The 14,441-nt window shown below is 38.3% G+C and overlaps 1 protein-coding gene and 1 pseudogene across 1 annotated transcript in view; one reads left to right on the top strand and one right to left on the bottom strand.

Moving 5' to 3' along the window:
- LOC143642559 (17-beta-hydroxysteroid dehydrogenase type 6-like) overlaps nucleotides 1–4,821 on the top strand; it is a 72,484-nt gene extending 67,663 nt beyond the window's left edge. The window contains exons 4-5 of the mRNA XM_077111089.1: nucleotides 977–1,146; nucleotides 4,358–4,821. Of these exons, the coding sequence (XP_076967204.1) occupies nucleotides 977–1,146; nucleotides 4,358–4,590 (403 nt within the window). The 3' untranslated portion in view covers nucleotides 4,591–4,821. The remainder of the gene's footprint in view (nucleotides 1–976; nucleotides 1,147–4,357) is intronic.
- Nucleotides 4,822–12,916: 8,095 nt separating this feature from the next.
- Nucleotides 12,917–13,514, bottom strand: LOC143690123 (histone chaperone ASF1A pseudogene; annotated as a pseudogene).
- Nucleotides 13,515–14,441: the final 927 nt, after the last annotated feature.

The raw sequence follows: 14,441 nt of genomic DNA on the forward strand, positions 1-14,441 counted from the left end.
GTAGCTCGGACCACCGCAGCTGCCGCTGATCGGGAGATCGCACGCCGCTCGGGGGTCTCACTGCAGCCGAGTCTCGCAGTCAGTCTAGCCAGCCCAGACTTTGGATAGCCCTCTGATCCGGGACTCGTAGCCGCGGACTTAAAGCCGAGACTCGAAGCCGCCCGCAAAAGAAGGGCGCCGCCTGCCTCGGCTTGGGGAACTTACTTCTCCGATACTCTCAGCCGGCCCGGGAAGGAGGGAGGGATTAGCTCGGACCGCCGCAGCTGCCGACTTGAATTTTTAATATCTGTATCACATTCCATTAATGGCTTCCTGCGTCTTTGAACAAACTGTAAGACTTCACAGGGCCGTACGTTTGTTTATGCACTGCCTTGTGTGCCACTCTTTCCTGTCTTTGCCTGGAAATTTCCTGTTTATCCTTCAAGGTTCAACTGGAATGTTTTCTCTTCATGGAAGCCTCCCTAACTCCCTCAAAAAATCTGTCTGCATCCTCCTTTCTACTTCCATAGGCCCTTGCATACCTCTTCTTTATAATGTTTTTGAGTTGTATTGAAATTGTTTGCTTACTTGTCCGACTTACCTGCTATGAGCTTTTGAGATGGGAAACCAATCTCAAAAACATCTGTCTTAATCTTCTGAGATATTGCATGTAAAAAATTAGGATAGTGCCTGTCATAATGAATTTTAATTATTTTATTATTCTTTGAGTTTCCCAGTATCTAGCACATGGTAGTTACTTAATAACTAGTTGTTAAAGGAGTGGCTGTGGGATTGATAGGTAATGGCACTTCATATCATCATGCCTCAATTGTTGGACTTATGGGTGTTTAAATTTTTTCTTTTCTCCTCTACATTTCTTTATTCTGTAAAATACATAGTAAAAGTGTTTTTATAACTTACTTTTTTGTTTTTCCTGAGACCATTGAAATTATGGTGTCTTTCAATGAAAGGAATTAACCTGAAGGATTTGTTTCAGGCTTGAGCTTCAGCATTTTGGGGTAAAAATCAGCATAGTTGAACCTGGCTATTTCAGAACGGGAATGTCAGACCTGCAGGTGGCCTTAGTGGCAGGAAGCAAGCCTGGCGCTTCCTTACAAGCGCCAACGCATATTAAGGAAGCCTATGGACAGCAATTTTTTGATGCCTGTGAGTTTTTTCTTTTGATAAGGATAATGGGTACACTTGTGTTCTAGTTTGCTAGCTGCTGGAATTCAACACACCAGAGATGGATTGCCTTTCAATAAAAGGGGATTTATTTAGTTAACATTTATTTAGTTCTTCAGAGGAAAGGCAGTTAACTTTCAGCTGAGGTTCTTTTTTACATGGGAAGGCACAGGGCGATCTCTGCTGGCCTTCTCTCCAGGCCTCTGGGTTCCAACATCTTTCCCTGGGGTGATTCCTTTCTGCCTTTCCAAAGGCCTGGGCTGAGGTATAAATGCTGAGATGAGGCATGCTGAGCTGCTTGGGCTGTGCTACGTTGAGCTCTCTCATTTAAGCACCAGCCAATTAACTCAAACATCATTCATTGCAGCAGGCACGCCTCCTAGCTGACTGCAGATGTAATCAGCAACAGATGAGGTTCACATGCCTTTGGCTTATATCCACGGCAATAGAACTAGGTACCTTCACCTAGCCAAGTTGACACCTGAATCTAACTACCACAACTTGCATGAGAGGGAGAAAAGAGTGTTAGTGGGGTACAACTGGCAGATTCTCTGAGAAGGAAGCTTCTTAAATAAAGCCTCCCTGGTCACAAGGGAATTGGGGAAGTCCCAGTGGCCTTGTGCTTGGCTAGTGATATCTGTCTTGGCTAAGGAAGGGGTCATATTGGCGTCTTGGACTGGGGCCTGCCCTTTCTGCCCTGTCACCTGTGGGCCTGGCCCCTTGAATTTCCTAGGGAGGGATTATGTAGAAGCATGGAACCTCTGGGTCTTTTTTTCTTTTTCTAATTTTAAAATTTTTATTGACAAAACAAAACAACATACAAACTCAAACATTCTTAACATACAAACATCCCATACATGGTGTACAATCAGTGGCTCACAATATCATCGCATGGTAGTTTATTCATCACCATAATCGTTTTTTAGAACATTTGTACCATTCCAGAAAAAGAAATAAAAAGAAAAAAAGAAAAACTCATACATGCCATACTCCTTACCCCTCCCTCTCATTGACCACTAGTATTTCCATCTACCCAATAAATTTTAACCTTGGAACCTCTGGGTCTTGAGAGGGAGTGCCCCTGGGTAGTTTGACAGGGCTGGTGTGAGAGGCCTGTACTTTAGTCCAGCTTTCACTATTGCCTATCCTTTGGGTCACAACTCTGTCTTATTTTGACTAGAAGTAAGGTGCAGAGTGAAGAGATAAAGGAGTGAGGGCCATGTTTGTAGAGAGGGGCCCATTGGCTATTTTAAGAGACTGGGCCTTATGTGCAGGCCATGGAAGCCCTGTAGGAATGAGAAGGCACAATTTCACATTAGAAAGACCTTTCCAGTGACCTGGAAGAGGAGGCAAGGCAGCCCTCTTAGTAGAAGTAAACCTTGAACCCTGATGTGGGGCTGTGCCTTCCTGGACAGTGAGATGCTTTTTCTTCACACAAAGATGTCAGTAGCTTGCCAAGGCTAAACGGAGCAGACCTCTTTTCCATTTCACACACAGGCCCTTAGTGGTTAGCAGCGGCCTTACCACTGGTGATGCGTGATATTGCAGTCCAGAGAAGAAGAGGAGGGCAATGTGCAGACAGAAGATGCCTGACCTAGAGTCCCATCATCTAGGTGTAACAAGCCAGAGGAGAACCATCAGTGGAGCAGAGGAGAGAGGTTAGAGTCCGAGAAGACAAGAAACAATACGTAAGGCACTCAGAACTCAGTCTATTAAAGAACTACAGTTCCCAGCCTACCAGAGGGCTGGCCATTGCTCTAAATTCTTTCCCATCTAAAGTTTTTAACTATTAGGGATTTTTTCTCCCCTTGTGGGCATTTATCTATAGTTTGAGAATTGACTAAGAAGTGCCTACACATAAAAGGAGGGATATATGTATTTCATGATTTGTGCCTTCTCTTTTGAAAGAAGTTGGAATTGTTCATATATTTGTCCATGGATCAGCATAATCTAGATTGGCACTAGAGCCACATGTGTAATTTTAAGTTTTCTAATAGTCACATTAAAAAAAAGGATAATTGGGCTACGGTGGCTCAGCGGGCAAGAATGCTCGCCTGCCATGCCAGAGAACTTGGGTTCGATTCCTGGTGCCTGCCCATGTAAATATAAAAAAAAAAAAAGGAAACAGGTGAAATTAATTTTATGATATGTGAATTATATCTCAATAAAAATGTTAAAACTTTACAACTGAAAAGTTATTCCAAATGTATGTCAAATTTTCCAATAACTGAATGGAGTATCAATTTTTAAATTAAAATTGCACTTAAAAAATTAGTTTTTTGGTTGCATTAGCCACACTAATTTTTTTTATTGTGAAAAACAACATATATACAAAAAAGCAATAAATTTCAAAGCACACTATAACAATTAGTTATAGAACAGATTTCAAAGTTTGTTACGTGTTATAGTTTCATAATTTTAGGTATTTCTTTCCGGCTGTTCCAAGACATTGGAAACCAAAGGAAATATCAATATAATGATTCAGCAATCATACTCATTTATTAAATCCTCTCTCACCTTCTCCTTTGATCATTTTTTAAAAATTATTTTTATTGACATTTATTATATATTCATATACCATGTAATTATTCAAAGTGTACAATCATTGGTTCACAATATCATCATATAGCTGTGCATTTATGATCACAATAAACTTTTTTTCTTTTTTGTGAAAAATAAAATGCACACAAAAAAGCAATAAATTTTAAAGCACATCACCACAATTAGTTGTAGAACAGATTTCAGAATTTGACATGGGTTACATTTCTACAGTTTTAGGTTTTTATCCTAGCTGCTCTAAGATACTGGAGGCTGAAGAAATACCAATATAATGATTCAGCAATCATACTCACTTATTAAACCCTACCTTCTCTGTATAGCTCCACCATCACCTTTGATCTTTCTTCTACTCTTAGGAATATTTGGGCTATACCCATTCTAACTTTTTCATGTTGGAAAGGGCTGTCTATAATGTGGGATAGGGGGATGGAACTAGCTGATGTTATGGATTAACCACATTTTAAGTACTCAGTAGCCAGATGTGGTTAGTGGCTATCAAGTTGGAAAGCATAGGTCTGGATTGGCCTCATCTTCGCAGAAACTAAACTTGGTTAGATAAGTGTGACCATGTACAGCAGGATCTTAAAATAAAAATATAGAGTAAGATTGCTGACTTTTTTTTTCTTGTTTACAGATCACAAGAATACCAAAAAAGGGCTGCTGAATTGTTTCACAAGCTTGAATCTGGTCACTGACTGCATGGAACATGCTTTAACATCTGTACCACCCCACACTCGATATTCAGCTGGCTGGGATTCTCAATTTTTCTTTATTCCTCTAGCTTATTTACCTACAATGCTGGCAGATTATATAATGACTAGATCTTGGCCCAAACCAGCCCAAGCAATCGAAAGAAAACAGATGTGATAGTTCTTAGAATGAAGAAGACAATTAAAAGTCTGAAATTGGCTGCTAGTATCTTGGTAATTTTTATTTAGAATTTAGATTTTTAGGTAACAAGATTTCTTACCTAAATCAATTCTTCTAACATCATCAGGGAACCAATATGGTCACATTTCAGGTGATGAATCTGTACTAATTTAACCATTTTTTGATGAGACTGTTTCTCCATATTGTACTTCCTTGCCTTATTAAACAGAGTAGATTGAAAACAGTTTCACCTGTTTTTTTTTTTTTCCAGATCCTGGGAAGTCCTCTTTTTTTTTTTAATTTTTTTTATTAATCAAAAAAAAGAAAAGAAATTAACATAACATTTAGAAATCATTCCATTCTACACATGCACTCAGTAATTCTTAGTATCATCACATAGATGTATGATCATCATTTCTTAGTACATTTGCATCGATTTAGGAAAAGAACTAGCAAAACAGCAGAAAAAGATATAGAATGTTAATATAGAGAAGAGAATTGAAATAATAATACTAATAAAAATATATATATATAAAAAAGGAAAAAGGAAAAAAAACAAAAGATACAAACAAACAAACAAAAAACTGTATTTCAGGTGCAGCTTCATTCAGTGTTCCAACATAGTTACATTACACTTAGGTATTATTGTGTTGTCCATTTTTGAGTTTTTGTATCTAGTCCTGTTGCACAGTCTGTATCCCTTCAGCTCCAATTACCCATTATCTTACCCTGTTTCTAACTCCTGCTGGTCTCTGTTACCAATGATATATTCCAAGCTGATTCTCGAATGTCAGTTCACATCAGTGGGACCATACAGTATTTGTCCTTTAGTTTTTGGCTAGACTCACTCAGCTTAATGTTCTCTAGGTCCATCCATGTTATTACATGCTTCATAAGTTTAGTCTGTCTTAAAGCTGCATAATATTCCATTGTAGGTATACGCCACAGTTTGTTTAGCCACTCGTCTGTTGATGGACATTTTGGCTGTTTCCATCTCTTTGCAATTGTGAATAATGCTGCTATAAAACACTGGTGTGCAAATGTCCGTCTGTGTCTTTGCCCTTAAGTCCTTTGAGTAGATACCTAGCAGTGGTATTTCTGGGTTGTAATCCATTTTGCCAGTCTATGTCTTCTGATTGGGAAATTCAGTCCATTAACTTTTAGTGTTATTACTGTTTGGATAATATTTTCCTCTACCATTTTGGCTTTTGTATTATATATATCATATCTGATTTTCCTTCTTTCTACACTTTACTCCATACCTCTCTCTTCTGTCTTTTCGTATCTGACTCTAGTGCTCCCTTTAGTATTTCTTGCAGAGCTGGTCTCTTGGTCACAAATTCTCTCAGTGACTTTTTGTCTATAAATGTTTTAATTTCTCCTTCATTTTTGAAGGACAATTTTGCTGGATATAGAAGTTTTGGTTGGCAGTTTTTCTCTTTTAGTAATTTAAATATATCATCCCACTGTCTTCTAGCTTCCATGGTTTCTGCTGAGAAATCTACACACAGTCTTATTGGGTTTCCCTTGTATGTGACAGATTGTTTTTCTCTTGCTGCTTTCAAGATCCTCTCTTTCTCTTTGACCTCTGACATTCTAACTAGTAAGTGTCTTGGAGAACGCCTATTTGGGTCTATTCTCTTTGGGGTGCGCTGCACTTCTTGGATCTGTAAATTTAGCTCTTTCATAAGAGTTGGGAAATTTTCAGTGATAATTACTTCCATTAGTTTTTCTCCTCCTTTTCCCTTCTCTTCTCCTTCTGGGACACCCACAACACGTATATTTGTGCGCTTCATATTGTCATTCAGTTCCCTGATCCCCTGCTCAAGTTTTTCCATTCTTTTCCCTATAGTTTCTGTTTCTTTTTGGAATTCAGATGTTCCATCCTCCAGTTCACTAATTGTAGTTTCTGTCTCTTTAGATCTACCATTGTAGGTATCCATTGTTTTTTCCATTTTTTCTTCTTTGTCCTTCACTCCCATAAGTTCTGTGATTTGTTTTTTCAGATTTTCTATTTCTTCTTTTTGTTCAGCCCATGTCTTCTTCATGTCCTCCCTCAGTTTATTGATTTGGTTTTTGAAGAGGTTTTCCATTTCTGTTCGTATATTCAGCATTAGTTGTCTCAGCTCCTGTATCTCATTTGAACTATTGCTTTGTTCCTTTGACTGGGCCGTATCTTCAATTTTCTGAGCGTCATCCATTATTTTCTGCTGGTGTCTGGGCATTTGATCAGATTTCCCTGGGTGTGGGACCCGGCTGGTTGAAAGGTTTTTCTGTGAAATCTCTGGGCTCTGTTTTTCTTTTCCTGCCCAATAGGTGGCGCTTGTGGCGCTCGTCTGCCTGCGGGTCCCACCAGTAAAGGATACTGTGGCTCCTTTAACTTGCCAATCCGAATCTCGCAGTCGGCCCAGGAAACTGCGCATCGATGGGGGGTCGCCGGCCGCCACGGCTTGGGGGAGTGCCGGTCCAAATTGCCCAGCTGGCCCTAGATGCCAAGCGTGGCAGGAGGGCCCCACTATCCAACATTCCCAGTCAGACCGGGGAGCCATGTGCGTGGAGGGGACCCCAGTCGCCAGCCGCCCCGGCCGGGAAAACGTGCGCCCCTCAGGTATCTCACTGCAGCGGATTCTCCCTGCCCGTTCAGCCGTTCCAGAATGGGGTACGCTGTCTTTTTGGTCTCTGTCATGGCTCTGGGAGCTGTTTCGTATTGTTTCTGTTTCTTTAGTTGCTGTTCTGGAGGAGGAACTAAGACCTGCGCGTCTTACTAAGCCGCCATCTTCTCCGAAAGTCCTCACCTGTTTTGATGTTACTTCTTCATGTATATGAACAGCTGTTCTGTACTGTGATAAACTATTGTTCAGGGTCTACTAAGGAATATATGGTCTTTCATACCTGAAATGGCTCTTTACTTTGATAGGTTTTACAAATATCTGATTTTGCTTTCCCTTCCTTTCTTCCCAGCTATCATTTTTCATTGTGCTTCCTCCTTATTTAAAGCAAATGATTGTAAATTTTTTTTAATGAAAATAATACACACAATAGTCAAAAACTCGATTAATACTCATCCACTTAAAAAATAACAGTCTCCCACCCTCATCTGTACCTTTCAGTTCCCAATAAAAATGCTTCCAACTTTTAGCTGTTTCTTCTGGTATTTACTGCCATGTTTCTAAATAATATACTTACACTGCTATTTCTTGATTTATTAATTTTAGGCATTCTTGATTGATTTCCTGTTATGGTAAATGAAAATTTCACTTCCTTACACCACTTCCCAGCCCATTTGCCTTACCCTCATATTTCTAATATGGTTTTATCATATTTTTCATTAAATTAATAGTGTTTGTGTTATTATATATGTGAATATGTTCACTGTCTAGCCAAGTATTTTTCCTTTGTAGTAACATTTTTGTTTCTCTTGGAGTTAATTATTGCCTTGCTTTACTAGCATAGTTTTCTCCCCACACCCCTTTTTTTTCAGTTGTTTCCACAGATCTAGCAGATCATTAGCAGCAGTATTTTCCAAGTAGCTAAGCAAATTCTAGAACCTACCTATCCCTTCCACTCTGCCCCCTGAGGCCTCCCTTTCACAACTTCATCTTTCTATTTCTGTGTGGGCTGGTTGCTCTCTAGTTCTGCTATTTAGTTAATGTTCTATAATTTCTCTTCATCACTTTCTGGATGTATGATAATCTATTCTTAGAGCACATAGCTTCTTGGTTTCCCCCTTATTTTGATGGAACTCATTCTTGCTAGCTTTCTAAATCTTTACATATCTGAAAAGAAAGACCATTCCATGCTCAACCATAATAGGTTGATTGAGTATGGAAATCTAGGGTTCAAAAATAATTTTCTCTCAGAATTTTTAAGATGTGGCTCCATGTTCTTGTCATATCCATTGTTGTCTTAAGAACCCCAGGGCCACTCTGATCCTTGTTCCTTTGTGTGAGCTGTTTTTGTCTCCCCTCTGTGGGAACTTTTAGACTCTTTTTATCTCAAGTGTTCTAAAGTTTCACAGTGATGGGAAAGGGGTAGATCTTTTGTTCAGTTATTGTGTTTGGTACTTAGCACAGTTCATGCTGTCAGAGACCAAGGGGAGGACTGCTGGAGGACGGCAAGTAGAGTTGGGGCACAAGTGGAAGGATTGGCTTCAGGTGGTAGCCTGATTTCAAACACTTAAGTTTTGTTTCCTGCTTAAATAACTGAAAGTTTGGAAGTAGGAGGTCACTGGCAGGTTCAGTAACTCATCTTTGTCAGGTCTATGTGCATCTTTTTGGCCTCTTCTTCCAGCTTGTTACCTTGAAGTTGTGAGATGATTGATGCAGATCCAGACATCACTTCAGTTTTCAAGACAGAATGAGAGGGCAAGAGGGAAGGACCAAGTTGTTTCCATCTGCCCTCTTCTATGAGGAAAGCAGATGATTTCTGAGAAATCCCCACTACAGATTTTCCTTTATGTTGGGTGACCATAAAATTTTTTGTGAAATTGAGAATGAAAGGAGACAGACACTATTAATAATTTACAAAGAGAAAACAAGTATAAACTGGCACTGGCCCAGGTAAATTGGGACCTCTGGCCACTCTACTTTGATGTAGTACCACTATCTAAGCTTTAGTTCCTGTACAAATTCTGCCAGCTGTTGAAAAGCTGTTCTTAATATAATAGCAAGTTAAAAAGCTTTCCAGTCCAGGATCCAACACAGGAACGCAGTTGGAATTTAATTGTCGTAGCTCTGTAATTACATTTAACCTAGAACAATTTCTTAGCTTTTTTTTTCTTTTTCTACTTTCTAAATGGTATAATATTACATATATACAAAGCAAAGGAAAAAAAGCAACAGTTTTCAAAGCATTCTTCAACAAATAGTTACAGGACAGATCCCAGAGTTTGTCAGAATCTACTTTACCATCCTCTCAGATTTTTCCTTCTAGCTGCGACAGAACATAGGAGGTTAGAAGGAATAAATATTTTTTTAATAAATTTTTTTTAATCATCACAATTGACTTTCTTCTTTCTTTTTTGTGAAAATTAACATATATACAAAAAGCAATACATTTCAAAACACACAGAACAATAAGTTGTAGAACAGATTTCAGAGTTTGTATGGGTTACAATTCCACAATTTTAGGTTTTTACTTCTAGCTGCTCCAAGATACTGGAGACTAAAAGAAGTATCAATTTAATGATTCAGCAATTACATTTGTTTGTTAAACTCTACCTTCTCTGTATAACTCCACCCTCACCTTGGTCTTTCTCTCCCACTCATTTGGGGTGTTTGGGCTATAACCATTCTAACTTTTTCGTGTTGGAAAGGGCTGTCAATAATATGGGGTAGAGAGATGGAACTAGCTGATGCTATGGGGAGGTTGGGCCCTCTAGGTTTCAGGACTTATCTGGTCCAGGGACCCATCTGGAGATTGTAGTAAATGGAACCTTTGTAGAATCTTATATATTGCCCTGGGTGTTCTTTAGGATTGGCTGGAATGGTTTTGGTTGGGGTTTGGCAAGTTATGATAGGTAGCAATGCCTAACTGAAGCTTGGGTAAGAGTGACCTCCTGAGTAGCCTCTTGACTCTATTTGAACTCTCTCAGCCACTTATTTGATAATCTTATTTGTTACACTTCTTTTCCCTCTTTTGATCAGAATGGCATTGTTGATCCCATGGTGCCAGGGCCAGGTTCATCCCTGGGAGTCATCTCCCATGCCACTAGGGAGACTTTCACCCCTGGTTGCCATGTCCTATGTAGGGGGGAAGGTAATGATTTCACTTGCTGAGTTGGGCTTAGAGAGTGAGGCCACATCAAAAACGAGGTCCTCCAGAAGTAACTCTTGGCATACCTATAGGTAGGCTAAGCTTCTCTGCTATGTACATAAGCTTCACAAGAGCAAGCCTCAAGATCAAGGGCTTGGCCTATTGATTTGGGTGTCCCTAGTCTTTGACACAGTATCAGGGGTTTCCCCGGTGGTAAAGTTTAGTAGCTCAATCTATTTTTTTCCCATCCCTCAAGGGACTTTGTCAATACTTTTTTATTTATCTACTTAATATACTCTGGGATTTATCCAGTCATTACATTAAACTATACAGGATTAAAGGCCCTCATTCTTATTCTGAGCTCCCTGTGTTTGGATTATTAAAATGATCTTTCTAGACAGGTTGAATAATATTATGTGCTACAGAAAATTGATTTAGGGCCTAAATCAATAGGCCAAACCCTTGATCTTGAGGCTTTCTTCCTTTGGTCTCAAGGAATAGATGAGGTTCTAAAATAGATAATGTCTTCCTTACTCCTGTATTCTGAATTACCTTAATCCCGACCTGATTGGCTTCATTCTTATTTCTCAGTAACATGTTATACAGATATAAAGCAGCCTGTCAAAATCCAGAAATAACAATTACCACTCTGGACTAAATGTGTCTGTTATAAAAGCTTACAATCTAGGCCCTAATAAGTATTTTCTAAATGAAACCATACAATATTTGTTTTTTTGTTTGTTTCTGGCTTATTTTTCCTCACCAAATGTCCCACAGTTTCACTCACAATGTTTCATGCCTCACAACTTCGTTCCTACTAGTGGCAGCACACTATTCGATCCATCATTTGCCAATCTACTTCTCGGTGTACCCTTCAGCCACCTCCATACATTGGGCATCATGTATAATGTCCAAAGTCAGCAGTCCTCTTGTATTTGTTTTGTTTACATGGGCAGGCACCAAGAATTGAACCCCGGTCTCTGGCACGGCAGTCAAGAATTCTGCCACTGAGCCCCCGTCACACCACGCCTTCATGTAGTTTTAACAGTCATAAGCATTTTACTTTTAAAATCTATGACCTGGTTAATGGACAAGTTTTTTAAAATCTGGAATATTAAATTTCAAACTTCAACATGTAGTAAAATTTTGCTTCACTAATTAACTTTTTTAGAATGACAGGTAATAGGCACAACTGAGAACCCATGTTTAGACAGATGCCTTTTTCCCTTCTTCAAAGTAAAAGCTTTAAAAAGTGCAGTATAAATGTTTTAGATATGAAGTCACTGCATAACTTTGCATCATATGGCTAATGTCTTGCTTAGCAGCAAGAGTAAAATATTCTACTTAATTTAATGGAGCTTAAGAAATTTTTTGAGGAGGACCTAGTTCACACCAAAGGAAAAGAACCTTTTGACCCATCTAGTTAATTGATTCCTCTCCACAACTGTGCTTTAAAAATTTACCTGGAAAAGCTATCTAGAGTATGTCAACCACAAATATGCCTAATGTTATTCTGCATGAATGTCAGGAGGTGTGGAGAAGATTACTACTGGTGTGAAAAAATACTGATTTCCAAAAAAGTAACTTATCTGTTATGTTAACACTGAATACATCTTTCCAAATCCACTGTTTTTATATAAATGTGGCCAACAACAGATGATCTATCAAAACAACTTTTCAAAAGTTAAGTTCATAGTATTTTTATAAATCTAGTGAACAGATCTGAGCCATTATAATATCCTATTCTTAAATTTAGGACATTGTATGTTTTTTACATGTGGAATTCCCCGGAGGGCAGTAATAGTGCATAGTTCAGGGAGTGCTCTGATGTCATAAGCTCTGCTATGACAGAATCAAAACAAAAACCACAGCCAAAGGAACTGCTAAGCAATTAACCACATTTGTTATGTTCTTAGGACACCAAACCAAAAGCTGTCCAACATTACATAAACTGCAATAATAACCATAGAGGTTTCAGGAGGCTTGGAAAATCAGACCCTGAAGTTCTTGGTAGCATATAGTTGATTTCATTGGTCCCCCTTTTAAGAAAATATGAAAAAGAATAGAAATTTGCCCCTTAAAGTAAACCACACAGTATATTTTCACAGGAAGAAATATTTTAGTTGAAGTGAACTTTGTTCCTTCCAGGCCAGTGAAATAGTGGCCCACAAGATTATCATCTAAGAAGTTAAGGCATTTCAATAACCTGGTCTAATGATTCATGTTTTTCCTTAATTACATTATAGAGAAGAAAACTATATATATATATATATATATATATATATATATATACTTTAACCAGATTAGTTTCAGAACAGAGTAACATATTAGAGAAAACATTACTTAAAATAGTTGTGTTTATGTTTCACAATTTGTGGCCTGCCCATGCAAAAAAAAAACAAAAAAACTGTCTTCCACAATTTGCTCAAATAATGATTTCTTACAAACTTTCTACAGGATGTTTTTAAAATAAATTCTTCACATCAGGTCTTGACTATACTTATGGAATTTCAGGAAATAGTTCTGTTTGTGTTTATAGCTTAATTTGTGCTAAAGGGATGGCAGGTGGTCACACGCAGTCCATTTGGGACTCTGACATGACATTTAGTGAGTTTTCGGATGTGAACTTTCCCTTTGATGCTGAAGGCAATGCATCTGTTGAAAGATTTGGATTGCCGCTCTGTGCCTCTTCCAGCATTTCCGTGTTACCTCCCCAATTAATGTGGAATCTTCTGACCCTGGGATTAGATGCCAAAATTCCTCTGAAGCTTAGAAAAGTCTGGTTTTACTGGTGGATTTTTCCTGAATTCTGTTTCAGTATATTCATTATTTACATAATAGCCAACGCTAGTAAATTCTTAACCTCGATAGATGCATGTGATTGCACAACTGTCACACGAACTGCATCTGTATCTGGAATGAGTTCTAGATTAGATGCATCGGGCTGAAATACAAGCATATGCCTTCCTGCAGGAACAGAACTCACTAAAATAGAGTCTAAAACTTGATCGTATTCTTCACTTTCTGCAGAACCCATGCAGATAATTTTCCAGTCCAAGTCTTCACAGGTCCTCAATGCACTCGAAGGTGATCTCAAATTGGAAGGGGTTGTAGAAAGGAGAATGGTTATCCAGCACCACTACATTGTTCACCTGAACCTTTGCCATATTTTGAAGAAAAAAAAACCCCACAAACAATGGGAACCAAGTCTTGTTGCAGCACAGCAATGTCCAACGTGCAGTTGCTCATGAGAGCCTGGATGTTATTTCCACCTATTTGTGACTTTTCCAATTTTCCTTCTGTTATTCATTTCTGGTTTCATTTTATTGAGATCAGAAAAGGTACTCTGTGTGATTTCAGTCTTTTTCAATGTCTTTGGATTTTTTTTTATGTCCTGATAAATTGTCTGTTCTTGAGAATGTTCCATGTGTGCTTAAGAAGAATGTGCATTGAGATGCTGTTGGAAAGTGTTCTATTTGTTGGGTGGGTGTTGTTCTTATGTTTGTTAGTTCTAAATTGGTGTGTAGTTTTGTTCTAGTTCACTATGTCCTTATTGAGCTTCTGCCTGGTTGTTCTATCTATTATCTATCTATTATTATTATTATTTATTGACATATCATCACACACATGCACTCTATAATAGTGTACAATTGATGACTCACAATCTCATCACATAGTTGTGTATTCATTACCATGATCATTTTTTAGAACATTTGTATCTCTCCAGAAAAAGAAATAAAAAGAAAAAAGAAAAATCTCATACATACCATACACCTTAACCCTCCCTTTCATTGACCACTAGTGTTTCCATTTACCCAATTTATTTTACCCTTTGTACCCTATTATTTATTTATTTACTTATCCATATTTTTTACTCATCTGTCCATACCCTGGATAGAAGGAACATCAGACAGAAGATTTTCACAATCACACAGTCACAGTGTAAACATTTTATCTTTATTAAATCATCTTCAGGAATCTAGGCTACTGGAACACAGATCAAAAGTTTCAGGTACTTCCCTCTAGCCACTCCAAAACACCATAAACTAAAAAGGTGTATCTATATAATGCATAAAAATAATCTCCAAGATAAC

The sequence above is a fragment of the Tamandua tetradactyla genome, chromosome 7, assembly GCF_023851605.1.
Source record: "Tamandua tetradactyla isolate mTamTet1 chromosome 7, mTamTet1.pri, whole genome shotgun sequence".
Classification (NCBI taxonomy): Eukaryota; Metazoa; Chordata; class Mammalia; order Pilosa; family Myrmecophagidae; genus Tamandua; species Tamandua tetradactyla.